The sequence below is a fragment of the Notechis scutatus genome, chromosome 1 (assembly GCF_049901735.1).
Source record: "Notechis scutatus isolate UNSWTSFEM ecotype Mainland chromosome 1, rNotScu1.2, whole genome shotgun sequence".
Classification (NCBI taxonomy): domain Eukaryota; kingdom Metazoa; phylum Chordata; class Lepidosauria; order Squamata; family Elapidae; genus Notechis; species Notechis scutatus.
This window is the reverse complement of record NC_142009.1, coordinates 277,175,158-277,196,847: the sequence shown is the minus strand read 5'-3', so window position 1 is coordinate 277,196,847 and position 21,690 is coordinate 277,175,158. Positions and strand designations below refer to the sequence as shown.

The window sequence follows — 21,690 nt, the reverse complement described above, 5'->3', positions numbered from 1 at the left end:
TGTAGTTTCTGGTAAGTAGAAATCGCCATTTCTAAAAAATGGAAAACAGAACCAGAAGAGCCCTTCCCTTCTTGTTCCTCTTCTTTTAACTTTTTGAATTCCATTTTCAGTTCATCGACAAGTAATGCCATTGTGAAAAAATTTTTAAACAACCCAAATGTTTTTAGTCTTTCAAATAATAATTCCCAAAAGTCCCAAAGTCACCAAGCAATCCAAATACACACAGACTGTTTCATTTAAGACTTTCTTCTTTTTACAGTTTCTCTTCCTGGGGTTACAGTTCAGTTGCAAAGTTCCAATTAAAATGTATCTTGTAGAAGTCTTGTTACAATTTAGCTCTAGTCTTATAAATTCCAAGCAGCCTCCTTCAGCAAAATCTTAATATTAATTATTTTCCTCTCCCTTCCCACTTATAGCATAAAAATCCCCCCCAATGTTCAGAAATCTTTATTGTCCCCTTGGCTTTAATTTTCCAGTTTAATTACCTGCTGATGCCAAAATGCGTTTTTCCGTTTTTTCCATTCATCTGCTATCACCGTAAGGAAGGAGAGTGAGAAAAAACAAACTTTCCCTTTTTACTTTCATTCGCCGCTTTTTCCGTCTTCTTTGGGAGCGATGTATCTTTAATGAAATTTAAATTCCAGGGTATTTAAATGTTACTTGTTATCCCAGTCAGCCAAAACTTTCACTTCTCAGCTTCCTCCTGCACATTCTTATCCGGATGAAAGCTTCTTTGTGGCGGCCATTGCTGACTGCCGCTCCACCGCTTTTGGAAAAGGGAGTTTAGCCAGCTGAGGAGGGGGGTTGCGATTCCCCTGGACCCCTGCCGGATCTCCCCTGTCTTCAGTTACCTCTACGGAGTAACTATAGCCCCAAAACCAGCTGGATCAGGGCACTCCAGCGGCGAGCGCAGCAGAAACCGCGCACGATTCCTGCCGCCGCCGAAGCCCTGCAAACCGGAAGTCTCAAATGCTTTTACTTTACTGTTGAGCAAAAAAAGCATTTGCCGTTTTGCGTATAAGACTCACTTTTTGCCCTAAAAACATGCCTCCAAGTGGGGGGTCGCCTTATACGCCGGTAAATACATTGTCACCGGTGCAAGAGCGACGGGGCGGAGCTCCGCAACTCTGCGAAGCCCCTTCAAGCCCAGCCGAAGTCTCTCTTCCTCCTCCTCCTCCCACCCACCCACCCACCCACCCTCCGCCCGGCTCGGGCGCTGCGAGAGCCAATCTGGAGGTGGGGTGGGGGTGGAGCGGAGGGTCTCTGGCGGGCCGCTCGCCCAGCCAGCCCGGCCGCGTGAATGGCCCGGGGAGTGGGGGGGGAGAAGGTGGTGGGGGTGGACTGTGGCGCCCCTCCTTCTGGGCAGCGGGCGGGCGGCAATTTGCTCCTCCCGCTTCTCCCTCCCTCTTTGAAAGACCGGGAGGGCTGTGCTTGGGGGGGGTGTCCTCAGGAAGTTCCTGATGGGACCCCGCTGGGCAGGGCCACCCGGCTCCCGAGCTGCTTTCCAGGGTCCCCTTGGGAAGAAAAGGGTCCGGTGGGCGGTGGAAGAAGGCGAGCGCCCTCCTCCCGCCCCCTGTCCCGTCCCGTCCCTCCTCTTGTCCCCTCCTCCCTCCCGCTTAAGAGAGAAAGATCTGCCTCCCTGCACCGAGCTTCCACCCGGCGCCGCGTCTCCGGCCAGCGCGCGCTACTTGGGAACCGGCCAAGCGACTTTAAAACCGAGCGGAGGCCAGAGATAGCCGGAATTACCCTCCACACCACACACACACACACACACACACACACACACAGAGAGAGAGAGTTGGCAGCTGTCCATCCCCCCACCCTTGGAGTCCCGATGGCACGCACGCGGGGCTGTCACAAAGAAAGGGAGAGGAATTGAGTGCCAGCCTGAGAAAGGCGAAGCTGCCTCTCTAAAGCATTTTGGTGGCTTTGTAAGTTTGGGGAAAGGGGTTGGGGTGTCAATCAAGAATTATATCCAGAATACCCCAAGTGTTACAACTTACCGTATTTGCCGGGCGTATGAGACGACTTTTTTGCCTTGAAAAGCATGCCTCCAAGTGGGGGGTCGTCTTATACTGCGAGTATATAACAAAAACTATATTTTGAGTGGAAATGTTGGGGGCTCGTCTTATACGCCCAGTCGTCTTATACGCCGGCAAATACGGTAAGATGAATCATAATATCTAAAAAGCAGTTTCAAAAGAAAACAAACTACTGGTGGGAATAACATTATTCCTTTTTTGTGAAATGTTTTTCACTTCAAATTCTTCATTTCCTCATTTTTTTGGCCCCTTTTGACTAACGTTCCAAAATAGTTTACAATTTTCAAAGATATGTACTGTATATTCTTAATACACATAGCCTCGGGACAACAAGGTGTTTTAATTATGCTAAAATCTACTGTAGGAGTAAAATTTATCTCCATAAATTTTTACAAGGAGAAAAATCTTTCTTTACTGAAAATTGTAAGGAGGAGAGGCAAAAATTGTATTTTAGTTTGGTCTGAGAGTACACTGATACTCTCATGCCACAGAATTGCCAATCTAATATTTTGTGGGCTAAAGTTTTCTGTATCATACTGAAACCTGCTAGTTTAAAATGAGATATTCTACTACTTGTTATAGAGCTGTAGGGGCACAGTGGTTAGAATGCAGTATTGCCAGCTAATTCTGCTGACTGCCGACTATCGGCAGTTCGATTCTCACTGGCTCAAGGTTGACTCCGACTTCCATCCTTCTAAGGTCAGTAAAATGAGGACCCAGATTTTTACGGGCACTATGCTGACTCTATAAACTGCATTGAGAGGGCTGTCCCATACTACCACCTCTTACAATACCAGACAACACAGTATCAACAGTAGGGACCTTCACATTTCTAGGTTCTATCATATCATAAGACCTAAAATGGACACCTTACATCAAAAACATCATCAAAAAGGCACAACAAAGAATGTTCTTTCTGCGCTAACTCAGAAAGCTCAAACTGCCCAAGGAGCTTCTGATACAGTTCTACAGAGGAATTATTGAGTCTGTCATCTGCACCTCTATAACTGTCTGGTTTGTTTTTGCAACCCAACAAGACAGACACAGACTTCAGAGAATAATTATGACTGCAGAAAAAACAATTACTACCAACCTGCCTTCAGTCGAGGACCTGTATACTGCACGAGTCAAAAAGAGGGCTGTGAAAATATTTACAGACCCCTCACATCCCAGACATAAACTGTTTCAACTCCTACCCTCAAAATGACACTATAGAGCACTGCACACCAGAACAACTGGATACAAGGACAGTTTTTTCCCAAATGCCATCACTCTGCTAAACAAATAATTCCCTCAACACTGTCCAACTATTTACAAAATCTGCATTACTATTACTATTAATCTTTTCATCACTCCTTATCACCCATCCCCTCCCACTTGTGACTGTATGATTGTAACCTTGTTGCTTTATATTGACTGTTTCCTAATACAATTTGATTGCTTATTGTACCCTGTGACTATTATTAAGTGTTGTACCTTATGATTCTTGACTCTTGATTAATGTATCTTTTCTTTTATGTACACTGAGAGCATTTGCACCAAGACAAATTCCTTATGTGTCCAATCACACTTGGCCAATAAAGAATTCTATCTATTTCTGTAAAGCATTGTGAAGCAGTATATAAGTCTAAATACTATTGCTATAGAAAACAAACTTCAGATCCTTTTTATTAAATCCTGTGAAGGAGATGGTGGTTCCAAAATGAGATCGATCGATTGATCAACCGATCGATCGATAGATCTGGTTGAGTTGTTCCTATTATTGTAACTGCATGTGTGGGGGAACCTTTACTTTTACCTTTACCACTCAAGTGGGATTTTTTTATACATATTACTGTACACCCGATTATTTCAGTAAATTAAAATTATAATGTAATAAGTATCCCTATCATGCAAATTGCTCAAGTATTTAGTTCAACAGGTTGTTCCACATTGAGCTGTGGGAAGGCATGGCATAATTTGTACTTTTCCAATGAAAAAAAATAGTTATATCTGGTTGTGCTGAAAATGTCTGTAGCTTAATCATATGAGTATTTTTATTACAACATGTCATAGTCTTTTATGCCAAGAGATAATTTTGCTATTTTAATAAATTATTGGTTATAAATATGTGGAAGGTCCTTAATGATATCTGTAAAGAAATTTAACATTTAATATTTGAACTGAAACACTAGTTCACAATTATCTGTTATTTTACTTCTCATTAAATCAGAAATGTGTATATGTAATACATATGAAATTTGGATTTGGCATCCTCTGTGTAGTTAGCATGAAATCCTGTATGGTGCACCATTCTGATGAATACAAGTTACTATTTGTAGATAATTTTTATGTAGAAATGTTTTTGTTGATGTTCATTGGAATAAATATTGCTTTCTTTTGCCAAATGCAGAACCAATCATTATCTGAATTCTTATGACCTAGAACTCATATTTCTTTCATTCCCCTAAACAGGGCAAGGCAATAGCCTGCAGAAGCTTACATAACAAGCTTATATAAATTCTGTTTGGAACTTTACATATAAGCTGAATGTGTTAAGTGCAGTAGCACTTCCAATTTATTAAGATTGTATTTGTCAGTAGTCCTTATATTATTATTTTAATACTTACAATGTTGCTGACTTTGAAATATTTTAGGTGTATTGGGAAATGGTTTACTAATGGACATACTTGTCTATTATTTATTTGTTTGCTTGTTCAGCATTCTTTTTCATAAAATATCTAATTTTAAATAAGTACTACTTTTTTGGCTTCTTTGTCCTGATCACAATAGATGTGTATTTCTTTTCTTTTTACCTTAAAAATTTGATTTCTGCCTTCTCCTTAGTCACCATTATGCCAAATATGATACTAATGAGAGTTATAAAACAGTAAAGTATCTCTTCAGTTCCTAGCATTATTCCTAATTTTCATTTTTCTTCATGTTTATAGAATGTATTATTTACTTAATTATAAATGCAATATAGAAAGATTTTGCGCAATTCTATCCATCCGTTGTAGGCATCTGATTTCTTTATGAGTGTTCCTAAAGTCAGATAGAAATCATGCACAACTATGACATGTTTCTATCCTTTTTTTTCTGTCTTCACACCCTTGTTTTACACATTGTAATAGGAAAATTTGTGGGTGACTTCATGGTTGTAACTGTGCACTTACTTGGTGTTTACATTTGACTTACTCTGTGGTCACACTCTTCAGAAAGTGTACTATTTAGGGAAAAGAAAAACATGGTGATATCAACAGAATAACGAATGTTAGCTTGAAATGGAAACACATTTTTTTCCAATCTCATAATAGATCAATCTGTTGATTTATACCTCTGCAAATAAAATGAAAATGAAAATGTTAAATTGTAATTTGGCAGGCTGGTTTGTTAAATATATGGTATATGATTTGTTCTAAATTATAATAATCAAAACTAAATATTCAAGACTGATCCAAAAGACAATTATTCTTGGGTAGAGCTTACCTGATAGTGTTGCTAATGGCATACAAACGGAAGAAATGAACATTTCCTTTAAGTTCTAACCTAAACCAGTGTAAGAAGGTTTAATTAGAATGAAACTTGCATTTCAGTATTCATTTACTTTTATGACTTGTGCAGATTTTCTAGTTAACATTCCTGGTAAATAATATTCCCCTCATGGGTAAAATGGCATGTTTAAAGGTGATTGACAATGACAAAAATAGATTTTTTAAAAAGTGTAGTTAACATGAAGTTAATGTTCAACCTAAAGCTTAGCTGTAAAGCATATAATATAGAGACAGGCATTCTCTGTTTAAATTTTAAACCTGAATCTGAACAAAAACGAATACGAATAAAAAGTTAGTGTAGGAGCTTTTATATATTTATATATATATATATATATATATATATATATATATATATATATATATATATATATATATATATATATATATATATATATATATATATATATATACACACACACACACACACACACACACACACACCACTAGCCAGGCAAACACCTGGGCACAAACAGATCCCCCCTGATACCTCCAGCTCAAACACACCCCAACCAGGCACCCAGATGAAACCTAGCTTCCTAACAAATGATAGCCGTCCATTTACTCGGAGCCAAGCTGCACTAAAAGCCTCCAATACAGGAACACAATGTTGCCAGCCAATCAAGACACAAAAAGAGCCACAAAACAGACAGAAGATATTAGAAACACCAATCAAGCAGAACACAGCAAACTCCAAGACCAATAAACACAGACCAAGACTCCCAACCAATCAGGATGAAGAAAAAACCATTCTGGCACAGCAGTAGGCTAGCCCCAAATTTAAAACTCAAACAGCTGTGAAAGTCTGACTCACAAACGAACACAATACAGAAGCCTGATGATGGCAGATGAGATTCTGCCGAAACGTTGCTACAACTTTAAAAGCACAACTACAATGACGTGGGAAAATACCCGAACAAAGCTGAATACCATACATACATACATACATATATACTATATACCATATACCATATACTATATATAATACAATATTGTTTTGTATTATATATAATATATGATAATATATTGTTATATGTTATGTTATATGTTATATATATTATATATATATATATATATATATATATATATATATATATATATATATTATATAATATACATGTTATATTCTAATATTGTTGTACTGTAATTTCTGGTTTTCAACTTCGTAAGCCACCAAGAATCACATGTGTGAGACAGGTGGCTAAGAATGGACAACAAACCAATAAATAAATAGACAGGCAAACACCTGGGCACAAACAGATCCCCCCTGATACCTCCAGCTCAAACACACCCCAACCAAGCACCCAGATGAAACCTAGCTTCTAACAAATGATAGCCGTCCATTTACTCGGGCCAAGCTGCACTAAAAGCCTCCAATACAGGAACACAATGTTGCCAGCCAATCAAGACACAAAAAGAGCCACAAAACAGACAGAAGATATTAGAAACACCAATCAAGCAGAACACAGCAAACTCCAAGACCAATAAACACAGACCAAGACTCCCAACCAATCAGGATGAAGAAAAAACCATTCTGGCACAGCAGTAGGCTAGCCCCAAATTTAAAACTCAAACAGCTGTGAAAGTCTGACTCACAAACGAACACAATACAGAAGCCTGATGATGGCAGATGAGATTCTGCTGAAACGCTACAACTTTAAAAGCACAACTACAATGATGTGGGAAAATACCCGAACAAAGCTGAATACCATACATACATACATACATACATACATACACACACACACACACACATACATACATATATACTATATACCATATACCATATACTATATATAATACAATATTGTTTTGTATTATATATAATATATGATAATATATTGTTATATGTTATGTTATATGTTATATTTATATAACACACACATATATATATATGTTATATAAATACATGTTATATTCTAATATTGTTGTACTGTAATTTCTGGTTTTCAACTTCGTAAGCCACCAAGAATCACATGTGTGAGACAGGTGGCTATAGAAATTGGACAACAAACCAATAAATAAATAGAGGTAAATTAGTTAATTTTGCACAGGTAGATATGGTTGAATGAGGGGGATTCAGATTGTACAATTAGATATGGTTGGATGAGTAGGATTCATTACTAGAGATGTGCTATGGGAAACTTTTACACAATGACATTCTGGATTAAATGTCCATTTATAAATCCATTGGGAGAATATTCAAATAAAAACAAAGTCTTAATATTTTCTAGAATAGCTGCTAGGTATTTAATTTTTATTTTATTTTAGGGTAGGATTCTGGGAGTTGTGCTTTAGATTCACAGACAAAAAAGTACCGTGGAGCATATGAGAGCACTCATGTAGACATGTGGACTCTTTCTGTGACTCACAAATGAAGATAAATAATGTGTGTCCCAAGATAATGTTTTAGGATCCAATCTGAATCCAATCTTCTGTCTGTGACTTCTTAAAAAGTGGTGAGGCTTTTCCTAACACATGATGTTTTCTCTTTGCAACTGAAGCAAGAGCCCAGGAAAAGATTCATTTGGTTGAAGGAATTGGAGGGAGTTATCTGAAATATCTTATTGGCCTTATTGGATACAAAAGTGAAAAAAGGATTCTTAAAATAACACACTTGCTTTCCTTAGCGATGGGCAAAATAGCAATTGAATTGGATTTTCAATGTAAATAATTGAGTTATTAGGTTGCAATCTTTTTTAGTAAATCTTTATATAACGTATTCTACCTCACTGGGAAATGATATGTTGATAAACTCCAGGCTTATTTTTCTTTTTTTTTCCAAGTGCATTTAGACCCGAAGGGGTGATTCTCTCTGTCATTCTAAATGATATAATCTTTAAAATAATATAATAAAAATATAATATAATTGCAGAAGTATACATTATAAGAAACTAGAATATTGTAGATTACTATACCTTTACAATCTTGTTATGTTTGAAAAACATTTTGATTAAGGGAGCTTTCTTTTTGATAGAAATTAGAATAGTTTTGGGCAGATATAGCTAGTTCAAAAAGCTTGGTACACAAAGACCTGAAGCTTTTAAAATGTTTAACAAAGTTGAAGCAAAAGTAACTGAGTATGGTGATTTATTTGTTAATGCACTCTTGGCTTTTACTGAAAGGTGTTAATGGAGGTGGCATTTGAACGAAAAAGTAAGATTAAGAGTCGATGTAGAGGGCAAAACAAAGATCTAGATAAGTGATTGGATATTAAATAATGTAGCAACTTGAAAGTTATTTAAAAATGACCATCTTGCACTTCTTTGAAGATGGGCCTTCTTATAAGCTTTCTTTGTAGTTTTATTATAGTGGAAATTGCTCATATTTAATGTAGATTTTCTATTTGGTAAAAATGTATTTTTAAATTGATACCGAGCTAATGGGAAAGCTAGAATATTCCAAATTAAAGAAGGTATTGTATTATTCATTTCAAAATCACAACAGTATAAATATACAGATATTTTATTAAACTTGGTTCAATATTTCATGATTTCACAGCACTGATTATTAACGTGTAGTGCTATAAGTACCAAACATACAAAATTAAATGGATGTCTTCAATTATATTGGTTAAGAGCTGACATTCATTTATTTGATGTTGTAGCCGTGAAGACTTTCAACGCATTCCAGAACTTGCTATTAACCCATTGGGGGATAGGATTATCAATGCCTTTTTTCCAGAAGGGTAAGTTCTGTGTTATCTGAGTTCAATTTATTCCATAAGAAAATGCTTGTAGAGTATATCTAGTTGGGTATTCTTAAATGCTAATCTACAAAGTTTCCGATTAAGGACTAGATCTTCAATATCATCTGGATTAAATTCAAATCAATAGTGTCTGTAATCTTCAATTGCTGCCAGTTGCATATGCTCAAAAGAAGCAGCAGTTAAATATACCCTGATACTTGCGATTTCTGTTAAGATTCTAAATTGCAAAATTCACTGCTCAAAAAAATAAAGGGAACACAAAAATAAGACATCCTAGATCTGAATGAATGAAATATTCTTATTAAATACTTTGTTCATTACGTAGTTGAATGTGCCGACAACAAAACCACACAAAAATTATCAATGGAAATCAAATTTAGCAACCCATGGAGGTCTGGATTTGGAGTTACACTCAAAATTAAAGTGGAAGACAACACTACAGGCTGATCCAACTTTGATGTAATGTCCTTAAAACAAGTCAAAATGAGGCTCAGTAGCGTGTGTGACCTCCACGTGCCTCTATGACCTCCCTACAATGCCTGGGCATGTTCCTAATGAGGTGGCGGATGGTCTCCTGAGGGATCTCCTCCCACACCTGGACTAAAGCATCCCCCAACTCCTGGACAGTCTGTGGTGCAACATGGCGTTGGTGGATGGAGCAAGACATGATGTCCCAGATGTGCTCAGTTAGATTCAGGTCTGGGGAACGGGAGGGCCAGTCCATAGCATCAATGCCTTCATCTTGCAGGAACTGCTGACACACTCTAGCCACATGAGGTCTGCATTGTCATGCATTAGGAGGAACCCAGGGCCAACCGCACCAGCATATGGTCTCACAAGGGGTCTGAGGATCTCCTCTTGGTACCTAATGGCAGTCAGGCTACCTCTGGTGAGCACATGGAGGGCTGTGCGGCCCCCTAAAGAAATGCCACCCCACACCATTACTGACCCACTGCCAAACTGGTCATGCTGGAGGATGTTACAGGCAGCAGAACGTTCTCCACGGCGTCTCCAGACCCTGTCACGTCTGTCACATGTGCTCAGTGTGAACCTGCTTTCATCTGTGAAGAGCACAGGGCGCCAGTGGTGAATTTGCCAAACTTGTTGTTCTCTGGCAAATGCCAAACGTCCTGTACGGTGTTAGGCTGTAAGCACAACCCCCACCTGTGGATATCGGGCCCTCATACCACCCTCATGGAGTCTGTTTCTGACTGTTTAAGCATCCACATGCACATTTTTGGCCCGTAGGAGGTCATTTTTCAGGGCTCTGGTAGTGCTCCTCCTGTCCCTCCTTGCACAAAGGCGGAGGTAGCGGTCCTGATGCTGGGTTGTTGTCCTACGGCCTCCTCCACCTCTCCTAATGTACTGGCCTGTCTCCTGGTAGCGCCTCCATGCTCTGGACACTACGCTGACAGAAACAGCAAACCTTCTTGCCACAGCTCGCACTGATGTGCCATCCTGGATGACTACCTGAGCCACTTGTGTGGGTTGCAGACTCCGTCTCATGCTACCACTAGAGTGAAAGCACCGCCAGCATTCAAAAGTGACCAAACCATCACCCAGAAAGCATAGGAACGGAGAAGTGGTCTGTAGTCACCACCTGCAGAACCACTCCTTTATTGGGGATGTCTTGCTAACTGCCTATGCTTTCCACCTGTTGTCTGTTCCATTTGCACAACAGTATGTGAAATTGATTGTCAATCAGTGTTGCTACCTAAGTGGACAGTTTGATTTCACAGGTGTGATTGACTTGGAGTTACATTGTGTTGTTTAAGTGTTCCCTTTATTTTTTTGAGCAGTGTATAAATAAGGTAGCATTTTGTCCCTGTTTGATAATATATTGTTGCACTATAAGACTTCCCTATGTACCCTAAATATCTATTCCAGAGAGTTAGGAAGATATTTTGGAACAGCATTTGAACATCCAGGTGGTAGGCTGCAGGGGAGAAGGAAACATGTAACTGATAAAACCTTGACTATTTAATTAATAGTCTGATTTAGAGAGATTTGCTATAGCCGTTCAATACTGTTTGGTTGAACAAGAGCTTACCTTGAATTCCTAGCCATTGAAAAGAAAATTAGAGTAGGGCCAGAATGTTACAAAAAATAGCAGTAATTCATTTTGTATTTATTTGAAGCATTGTTAAAATAATCTAACAATCAGTATTGTATATATGTAGAGAAGATCAGGTGAATTTCCGTGGATTCATGAGAACTTTGGCCCACTTCCGACCCATTGAAGATAATGAAAAAAACAAAGACCAGAATGGGCCAGAACCTCTTAACAGCCGGAGCAACAAATTGCACTGTAAGACATTTTTAATGGTAATTCACGTAAACTGCATTGTTTGTATTCTACCTCATGGATTTCATTTTAAGATTTGCCCTTCTTTCTTTAGTCTGTATATTACTTTAGTATAGATTTATAGAGTGCTGTACAATTTATTTACTCTATAGTTTAATATTGTCCACTGAAGAATATTACTGTAAAGTATTATTCAAAGTATATCAAAGTATAGAATAAATAAATTGAAAACCTTATCAAAATTGCAAAGGAAATGGCTATTTCATTAGAATCAACATAAATATTGGGCATTTATTAAACTTTTAATTCAGCAACTTAATTTATTCTGAAAGCTGAAATCTTCCTTTTGAAGATTTCAGTGAAGGTTTATATAACCACCATTTAATGATAAAAAATTATGCTGGCATTTAACAATGTAAATTACATATAAATTGTCATTGGAGAAATATAGGTTTATATTCATTAATGAGTTTACATAGATGTAATGTCCATTAGCAACATTTAAAAATTAAAAGAATGCCTTTATATTATGATCCTGTCTATTGCACTGAATCCATATTGATTATGTCATGTGGTTTGTATATGGCAGATGTAGCAAAGATGCTAATGTTGTTTCATTTCATTTTCTAGTTGCTTTTCGATTATATGATTTGGATAAAGACGATAAAATTTCTCGAGATGAACTGCTTCAGGTAGAGTAAAATTGCATAATCTATAAATGACTTTAATCTGATTGAAATTACTTTATCCTTTTAAAAAAGTTTTGTATCTCTAAGTGATCATTTTTAATGGATAGCAATAGCAACAGATATACCGCTTCAAACTGCTTTACAGCCCTCTCTAAGCGGTTTATAGGGTCAGCATATTGCCCTCAACAATCTGGGTCCTCATTTTACCCACCTCAGAAGGATGGAAGGCTGAGTCAATCTTGACACTGAATGGTAACTAAACATACATCATTTGTCAGTTGGGCATTTCTATATTTATTTTTCAATGTGGTTTTGCACATTATACTGTAGTAAAGCCAATAGGAAAAAAAATGCTATGTACGTAAAGGTAGTCCTTGCTTTGCAACCACAACTGAGCCTGGAATTTTGGTCATAAGTTATTGCAGTTGTTACCATGTAACCTGACTTGATTTTATGACTGTTTTTATGATGGTCAGTAAGCATGCCGCTGTGATTGTTAAGCAAACTACTTTAAGTGAATACAGCATATTCAAGGAATGTTTTTTGCCACAAAATGGCAAAAACATCACAAATGGTGGTCATTTAACTGTGGGATGATGCAACCAATTGTAAATAATTTTTATTTTATTTATTTATTTTTATTTATTTGTCAAGCGATTATAAGATAACAGGTATAAGTATAAACATACTTATGAATACATGAAAAGGATACATATAAGAAAAATAAAAAGAAACAATAGGACAGGGACGGTAGCCACATTGGTGCGCTTATGCATGCCCCCTATAGATCTCTTAGGAAAGGGGTGAGGTCAATAGTAGAAAGTCTAAGGTTAAAGTTTTTGGGGTTTGGGGAAGAAACCACAGAGTCAGGTAGAGTATTCCAGACATTGACCACTCTGTTGCTGAAGTTGTATTTCCTGCAATCAAGTTTGGTGCAATCAAGTTTAATATGAGCTGGTTGCTAAACATCCAAAATGCACTCACCTGATATCTGGGATATGTTTATGGCAGTGTAACTTGGAAGATGGGTTGTAAGTAATAGTTTTTGAGTCTATCATAATGTCAAATAGTCATTAAGCAACCAGTATAGTAGTTGAGTTCTACCTCCCTCTTGTTTCTGTAGGTATTCCTTCTCACATTTCTAGTCTGGTAAAGTTATGTTTATAATTTCAATTTTGTAGTTCCTTGTGGTTTTGAATTTGTTTCATTTTCCTGAAAGTGTTCTAAGGATTTTGCATAGCTATTCTTAGGTAAAAGGCTTCTGCTAATTATTCTTTCTGGTTAAGGAACAGTCTTTGGTTGAAATCCATTTCTGTATATTATGGATAGTGTGCTACCCTCAGATATGCTAATTCCCATCTGCTGTAGCTAGGATGGTTTTAAGTAATGAGAAATGCAAGTTGTCCACTTCATTCATTGTGCCTACACTAACTACTTTTGAGAATTGTGTCCAGGCATTGAAAAATTTATAAATATTATTTATTACTTTGATTGAATTTTCAAGGTAACAATACCTCTTTAAATAACTTATCTTTGAAAGACCGGATTGTATTGATGGTATCAAATGGATGTGGGCTGATGTCCTTTCATCTAAAAATGAGGCTTTCATGTTCTACTTACACTTACACAGTATATTTAAATGGGTGGTAGGTGGCCTTCCAAGCCATGAGATTGATAGACTCTTTCTAATAGTTTGACTTTAAAACAAAAGCTACTTTCTCATTTTCCTTGAATTTTTGTCCATTACAGGTCTTGCGGATGATGGTTGGTGTAAACATCTCTGATGAACAACTTGGTAGTATTGCTGACAGAACAATCCAGGAGGCTGATCAAGATGGTGACAGTGCAATCTCCTTTACAGAGTTTGTAAAAGTTAGTGACAACTTTCAAATCAAAGATCTGTTTGCTCAAGTGTTAAGAGTATATTCGTCATTCTGTTTTATAACAGTCGGAAGAACATTTTCCTCTAAAGATTGTCCAGATTGTTTTCCCCCCTACATACTATCAATACTTGGCCATATTTATTTTACTATTTATTTTTGAACACTGCCTATTTCTTACAACTCAAGGTGGAGATCAATAACCCATTAAATGGCTTGTGTGATCTGCTGTGCTCGGGGCAGGGGTGGAGTGGGGAGTTGGTGGGTGATTTTGATTTTGTTATATTGTACTATATTAATTTATTTGATTTGATTCTTTTTGTTTTCATTGTTTCAAATGTGGTTTCATATTCTGTAAGCCACCTTGAGTTGCCATGGGCGAATAGGTGGCAATATAAATTCAATCAATAAATAACACAACAAATATAAAATATATAAAGGAATCATAGCTAGCTAGCTAAGGCATCGTTCTGCACCAAGAACATTTAATATAGCAGTCTTTTTCTGGATGATTTAGAAGGGTATTTAGATGGGATATTGATTCTGGATCCCAAGAGAGCACCATCTGTAGAGACCACAGGCTCAGCCCTTCTCAGTGGCTGTCCTGCTTCTTCAAAATAAAGTTTCCTGAAAATTCAGGCCAGTCCTGATTTTCCTGAGCTGTCAAAAAGCAATGAAGAGTTATTTTTCCAGCTATTCTTTGGGATCTACTGTTATGAACTCTCCTGTGGACAGATTGAATAAATTGGATGGGCTGTTCGTTAGTTGAACCTCTAATTGAGACTAATTTTACACACACACACACACACACAACACAGAGCATAAGCATTTCCAGTGAGGAAAAATACCAGGATTCCTCTGTAGAATAGCAAGATTAAACAAAATGAAATGAAACTGAAATATTCTGTGTTTTTTCTTTACAGGTTTTGGAAAAAGTGGATGTAGAACAAAAAATGAGTATCCGATTTCTTCACTGATGAAACAAGGGCAGTTTATATGGTATCCTAATATTTAAAAATACAGCTTATTTTACTCACTTTCCTCCTGAGTGTTGCTATTGGTGCATGTGAGGTATGTCTCCAAACTTGTCCTAGTTTGTCCATCAGTAAGAACATTCCTTCTGCATCAGAACAAAGGAACGTGGCTGCAATGCAGCTTGGAAATTAAGCAGTGACATGGCATCTTTCTCAGCTCTTGAATGATTTCCTGACCATAAATTGATGTCTCCTCAAGTACTGTGGCTTGTAACATTTTACATACTTCTAATGAGAAAGAAGGCAAATTCCACTGAAGAGCTGAGAACAGTTCAAACAAAAACACCTGGTTTAATAGTATTATGGTATATGTTGCAATAGCAGCAACTGCCTCTTTTCTCCCCCTTGGTTTCATTTAAATAGATGTTTATCAGTCTCTCTAAGACTTTTATAAGGTAAGAATAACAAGGCCAATGGCTAGAATGGTTATAGCCTTTCAAATGTGTCAAATGTTATTAATTTGTCCACAGGAAAGTAGGACACCTGCCAAGAGTGTAATTTGCAATATAGTTCATCAGTGTAGACTATTGAATAGAAAGCTTTTCTGTTGTCTCTCTCTTAACTGCTTTTTGTGAATGTATTTGATCTAAAATACTTGTGGTTTTTATTATTTGTTGTTAAATAAATATTTGCAGTACATTTCTACAGTATAAGTGTAATGAAAGTCATCTTTGTGCTACTGTCTTTATTCATACTGTTTATGCTGCATGAGCCTATTTGAATTGTTTGCCTTTCCAGCCAAAAAATTGTCAAAGCTCAGAATTGAGAAATCAGCAGAAACAGTAATGTTTGTAGGAAAATCTGTTATTTTTTTTGCACCTGTATAGACATATATTTCCAAAATATCATTACAAAATCTGAGAATTAAAATGAATACAATACAATGAACACAATAAATAAATTCTCTAGCTAGGTTGCCTTTACTATAGTAAACTAATAGCACTAGTTATCAAATAGTTTGAGTACAAAAAATTATATAATTTTTTACAGTGTTTGCTAAATTCTAATAAGAAGCACTGTTCAAATGTTCTTATAATGTCAAATGCATATGTATTTAATTTACCTAAATCTTATACAATTTAATGAGCTGAAATATTATTTTACTTCTTATATTGCAACAAAAAATTAATGCTTTTGCAGATCAATAATTTCAGTTAGGGAAACATCCAAGGAACAATAACACAATTTCTCTCTCAAATAAAGTATCTTGATTCATATAATGGAGACATTTTATAAAGAAAAGAATATAATACCAAAATACAGAATTTTATGGATGAAACGTACATATTTCAAATAAGCTTTCTTCCTTTGCCTGTGTATTTGTAATCTAATATTGTTCCTTGTAAAATCTATTGTATTCATCAACAATCCATAAATAAAACCTTAAATCTAGAGCCTTTCTTTTCCAAATGTAAGATTATTTTGAAGACGGAATGATATATTCTTATTTTATTTTTAAAACAGCCTTTTTTTTTCAAAAGAATTTAAGTATTTAATCTTTAAAAGAACCATCTTTTAAATGTGCAGGCAAAAGCTCTGATAGTCTGGTGCATTAATAGAATATAATGCATTTTTAACAATGAAGATCTTGTTCATTGAAAAAGAGTACTCAGAATTTGAGTATCTTATTGGGCTAGAGTATATTTTTGTTGAGTACCAACATCAGTGACAATTATGTTATTAATCATTCTGATGGAAGTGAACATGTTTGAGTTTACCTGTGTTTCATATGGTATCAGGAATGTCAGGAGAAAAAGGAGAAGACTGAAATTTTATCTTAGAAATTCAGATTTGGTATGGAAGAAGTAGTTTAAAGAAAAATGGTTGAGTTCACTCTTCACTAAGACTTTTTCACTGCCATTATTGTATTCCAATTAGTGTATAGGAGTTACAACAACATACAGCAGGATGTTTTAATTGTAAACATTTAGTGTCTAAAAATACTAAAAGTATCTAAAAGTGTTACAACTGATTTCAAGCAGTGTTATAAAGTTGTATTCTAATTGGATGCACTATTGACTGAAACACCCACAATTATGTCAACAAAGAATATGTAAGATTTCGTAGAGAGATAAAATCTGCAAGGAATGTGTATAATTTTAACCTCTCCCCCTCTACATTCGGAGCAGTCTGTTCTTATTAGGATTGTGGAGCAATTTTTTTTAAGCACTCCCTAATCTCAGAGAAATGTTACTTTTCTTTGCAATATTCCAACTTTCTATTTTAGCAATTTAAATAAAAAACAATTCCCAAGAAAATCCAATTTCTCCCAAACATGATGATGATGATAGGATTTGGGCTACAGTTCCTCTTGAATCAAAGTATGCACAATTGTCTGCAAGCAGCTTTTAGCCAGCATAGCCAAGAACCTGTTGCACTTTGGCCAGCCATTTCTTCTGCTATGCTACACCTTGTTCTGAAACTGAGCATCAGGAACATCTGTATCTCTATGGCTACAGGAAAAAAAGATCTATTCTTTAGGGCAGGGGTCCCCAACCACCAGGCCGCGGACCGGTACCGGTCCGTGGAACATTTCCTACCGGGCCGCCGGTTTGCTGGGCGCCGCCATCTTGTTTGACGAGAAAGTGCTTCCGGGTGAGCTTTTCTGGTTGGAAAGCAGTGTTTGGAATCCTTGCGCCTTAGTTTCATCGAAGGGGGGGGGGCTTCGAATGAAACTAAGGCGCGAGGATTCTTTCAGCACCCAAGGCAAGGCGAGCCGAGTGACCGTCCTGAAGCCGTCCCGAAGCGAAGCCCATCGACAAAGGTACAAAGGAGGAGTTGAAGGTGGCGGGGAGAAGCAGGGGACGGCTGGCTGGCCGGTCGTTCGACTCGCCTTGCCTTGTCATGCATGCTGATGCTGGTACCGGGCTGCGGATCATTTTGTGATGCCGGTACCGGGCTGTGGCACAAAAAAGGTTGGGGGCCACTGCTTTAGGGAGTACTTTGTCTCCCAAGGTACTGATTTTTTCCACAAGTTAAATGTTTAGTCCATCTGCTGTTTAGTATTAACAAAAGCTAATGTGAAGAAACCATACCAGTAATTGAAAAGGAAGGCAAAAGTAATAACCAATTTTATCATCCTAACCTCAAAAATGCATAGGTATAGGGAGATATGTAGCCATCAAACAAACCTCTGCAACTTGGGCTAAAGGCTATGACAGATCTAGATGAAATCTTTTAAGTATTAAAGTGCCAAGAATCACACTGACAAAGGTAAATGTTTTTTCCCACTTGTAACATGGCTTTGAAAGCTAGACTGTCAAATGTGCCTAAATTAAGAAAAAAAAATATGGTTGCTACGGAAACATTTGCAAAGGTAATTGTAACAAAATGCATTGAGGAACTTGGGTAAGATAGAGGGCAAGAATGTTTTGTAAAGTTGAAGCATAAAAAAGATTAAATTGGTATTGTTCTACCGTGTGTATTTTTGAATAACTGGAAAATGTACATTTGATAAGGACGTTGAGAATATCAGTTAAAAATTATTTTTTCTATTATTTCCTCTCTCACACACATGCATAGGCATTATGATCCTAAAACAATACTCAGAGTTAAACAATACTGAAGACTCATCTCCCATAGTGAGACTTAGTGATTATTGGTATTTCCTGGTATCAAAGTCTAATTTAGGTGTATTAAATGTTAAAAGTCTTTGACCCAGAACAATCTGCTTGTGCTCAATAAATTGTTTAATTATTATTTCAGTTAGCAATCCGTCCAGTACATGCAGTCAATCACAGGGTTCCATTCAAGAGTTGGAAGAGTACAATAGCTCTATTTGGAAGTGATCAAAATTGTGATCTCCTTTATTTAAGAGGTCTGCTTTATCCAGGGGTATCAAACTCGCATCGTCACACCGACATCATATGACATATCACAATTTTTTTCCTTTGCTAAACCAAATGTGGGCATGGCCAGTGCGTGATGCATTTGGGTCGCAGGCTGTGAGTTTGACAACCCTGGCCTTATCTGTCATGGTACCTGACCTACAGAACATACTATAAAATTTGGATAGACCCAACCCTGTTGGCCTTCTGTAAGGCCTTGAAAATCTGTCTTACCTGAGCATTGGGTCAGGTCAGAATGTTAGCCAAACTTAGGCTGTAATGATTGGGAATGATAACTGTATTCCAAATCATTATAGCATAAGTAATTGGTCTCAGTTGTACTATGTTCTAATTTTCTTATTTTTCTCTGTTTTAACCCTGTTTTACCTGATCAGTGTCACAATCCTCAAGTTGTATAGCCATATAAAATGATAAAGTAGATGAATAAATAAACTGAGGTGATGGGTTGGGGGAGGACATTAGATTCAATTATCTATGTACATGTTAGAATCTTAAGCCAGAAGATTAGAGACCTAGAATTAACTTATGATAGTCCTTATAAAATCTAAGGCAGGGGTGTCAAACTCACATTGTCACAATGGCATCACATGACATATCGGAATTCCCTCCCCACCTTCGCTAAACTGGGTGTGGGTGTGATGCAGCCTGCCTGAGTTTGACAGCCCTGATCTAAGAAAACAAATTGACTATCTTGTTTTTATTATCTAGTAATTATATAGCTAGTAGCATTTTCTTTCCACCTAATTTTTTATAATATGTCCTGTTGCTGTTTTATGGACCCATGCCATGAAGGGCTTTATAGGTAATAACACTTTGAAGTGGACCCAGAAGCAAACTGGCAGCCAGTTCACCTCGTGTAAGATTTATGATTTAAACTAGTGTATTACAATATTTGACTTATAACTCTAACGGAGGCTGGAATTTGTAAGTCATGATGGTTGTAAGCTGAGACACCAATGTAGAATAGAATACAGTTAGAAGGGACCTTGGAGGTCTTCTAGCCCAACCCTGATTAGGCAGGAAACCCTACACCACTTCAGACAAATGGTTATCCAAACTCTTCTTAAAAACTTCAAGTGTTGGAGCATTCATAACCTTTGGAGGAAGTTGTTCCACTGATAAATGTAGCCAGACTCAATTTTATAATTTTATTTTTGCAGGGGTTAGGGTTAGGATTTTGCCAGAAACTGCCAAAAAAGAAATTGCAGTTACTCTACTACAGAATGCTACAACTGGTGGTAAAGGCAAGTGGTTTCCAAGCAAAGTCATTTGACTGCAGGAGTGTTGAACTGGATCATAAGATCACTATAACTTTGAAGTCAGTAAGCATTATTTAAGCAAGAACTACCAGTATGTTCTTCCTGCAAATTTGCTCCTTTAGTGGAACGAAGGCAATGCATCTGAACAGTAATAGCCTTATGAAGATGTTTTAGGTGAGTTAATTCAGCAATCCTAGAATAAGTACAGGTAGTCCTCACTTATGACAATTGAGCCCAATATTTCTGTTGCTAGGTGAGACATTTGTTAAGTGAGTTTTGCCCCATTTTGTGAGCTTTCTTGCCAGAGTTGTTAAGCGAATAACTGCAGAGGTTAGTAACAGTTAAGTGAGACTGCCTTCCCCATTGATTTTGCTTGGCAAAAGGTGGCAAAAGGTGATCGCATGACCCAGGGACACTATATCTGTTATAAATATGAGTCAGTTACCAAGCATTTGAATTTAGATCACATGATCATGGAGATGCAGCAATGTTCACAAGTGTGAAAAATGGTCATGTCACTTTTTTCAGTCCTGTTGTAACTTCGGTCACTAAATGAACTGTTGTAAATTGAGGACTGCCTATGTGTGTAAACAACTTACACTGACTGTGACCTCAGGTAAAACCATTCGGTGGTTTAATGAAAAACAAAACAAAACACTTGGGCCAACGTCCCCAAACTTGGCAACTTTAAGACTTGTGGACTTCAACTCGCAGAATTCTCCAGCCTTCTGGGAGTTGAAGTCCACAAGTCTTAAAGTTGCCAAGTTTGGAGACCTTTGACTTAGGCTGTAATCTATGGCTTTAACATCTTCACCCCACATGCTGAATCGAGAACCACACTGCGATTCAGCGTTTCACGACGGCAAGGTAAGCCATGATTTCCAGTCGCGCCCCCAACCCTCGGTCCCTCCCGTCAATCCCAGTCGGTCCTTTCCAATTCCAAAACTGGGACCGCTGGTATGAGAACGTTGTGCGCATGCGTGAGTGGCTGTCGACTGAGCTCAAGGCAGGCAAAGACAGGCATCTCTACGGGAAATGAGAAGCCGCAGGCCCAGCCGACTGACGTTTCTTCTCCTCGCTCCGAGTCGCTTCCAATACAAACCGGCCGCCAACCACCCCGCAGGTTATTTCTTCCTTCAAGGCGCTGGGAATGGCCGGAACGCACCAACCCACGAGTCTTCTACCTTATAGCGACGCCGCGGAGCAATTCCAGGCGAAGGAAGGCGTGCCCCACCCCTTTCGCTTTGGCCAATGGCTTTTCCGTGTTGCGGAGGCGGCTCAAGACTCGGTTGGCCGCCCAATAAAAATCAAAAGCGGGAGGTGACCGATAAGAGCTCGGGCCAATAGAAGTGGAGAGCCGTCGGCAACGTGATCCTTTCGCGCGGGCTCGGATT

The 21,690-nt window shown here is 37.7% G+C and overlaps 1 protein-coding gene and 1 long non-coding RNA gene across 2 annotated transcripts in view; both read left to right on the top strand.

Moving 5' to 3' along the window:
* The window catches only part of CHP1 (calcineurin like EF-hand protein 1), a 30,576-nt gene extending 13,993 nt beyond the window's left edge, over nucleotides 1–16,583 (top strand). Inside the window, exons 3-7 of the mRNA XM_026664590.2 lie at nucleotides 9,180–9,260; nucleotides 11,462–11,589; nucleotides 12,217–12,278; nucleotides 14,025–14,147; nucleotides 15,079–16,583. Coding sequence (XP_026520375.1) covers nucleotides 9,180–9,260; nucleotides 11,462–11,589; nucleotides 12,217–12,278; nucleotides 14,025–14,147; nucleotides 15,079–15,132 — 448 coding nt within the window. The 3' untranslated portion in view covers nucleotides 15,133–16,583. The remainder of the gene's footprint in view (nucleotides 1–9,179; nucleotides 9,261–11,461; nucleotides 11,590–12,216; nucleotides 12,279–14,024; nucleotides 14,148–15,078) is intronic.
* On the top strand, nucleotides 2,172–5,701 carry LOC148133395 (uncharacterized). The gene is made up of 2 exons (XR_015746736.1): nucleotides 2,172–5,163; nucleotides 5,473–5,701. It is a non-coding gene; the product is annotated as an uncharacterized LOC148133395 (long non-coding RNA).
* Nucleotides 16,584–21,690: the final 5,107 nt, after the last annotated feature.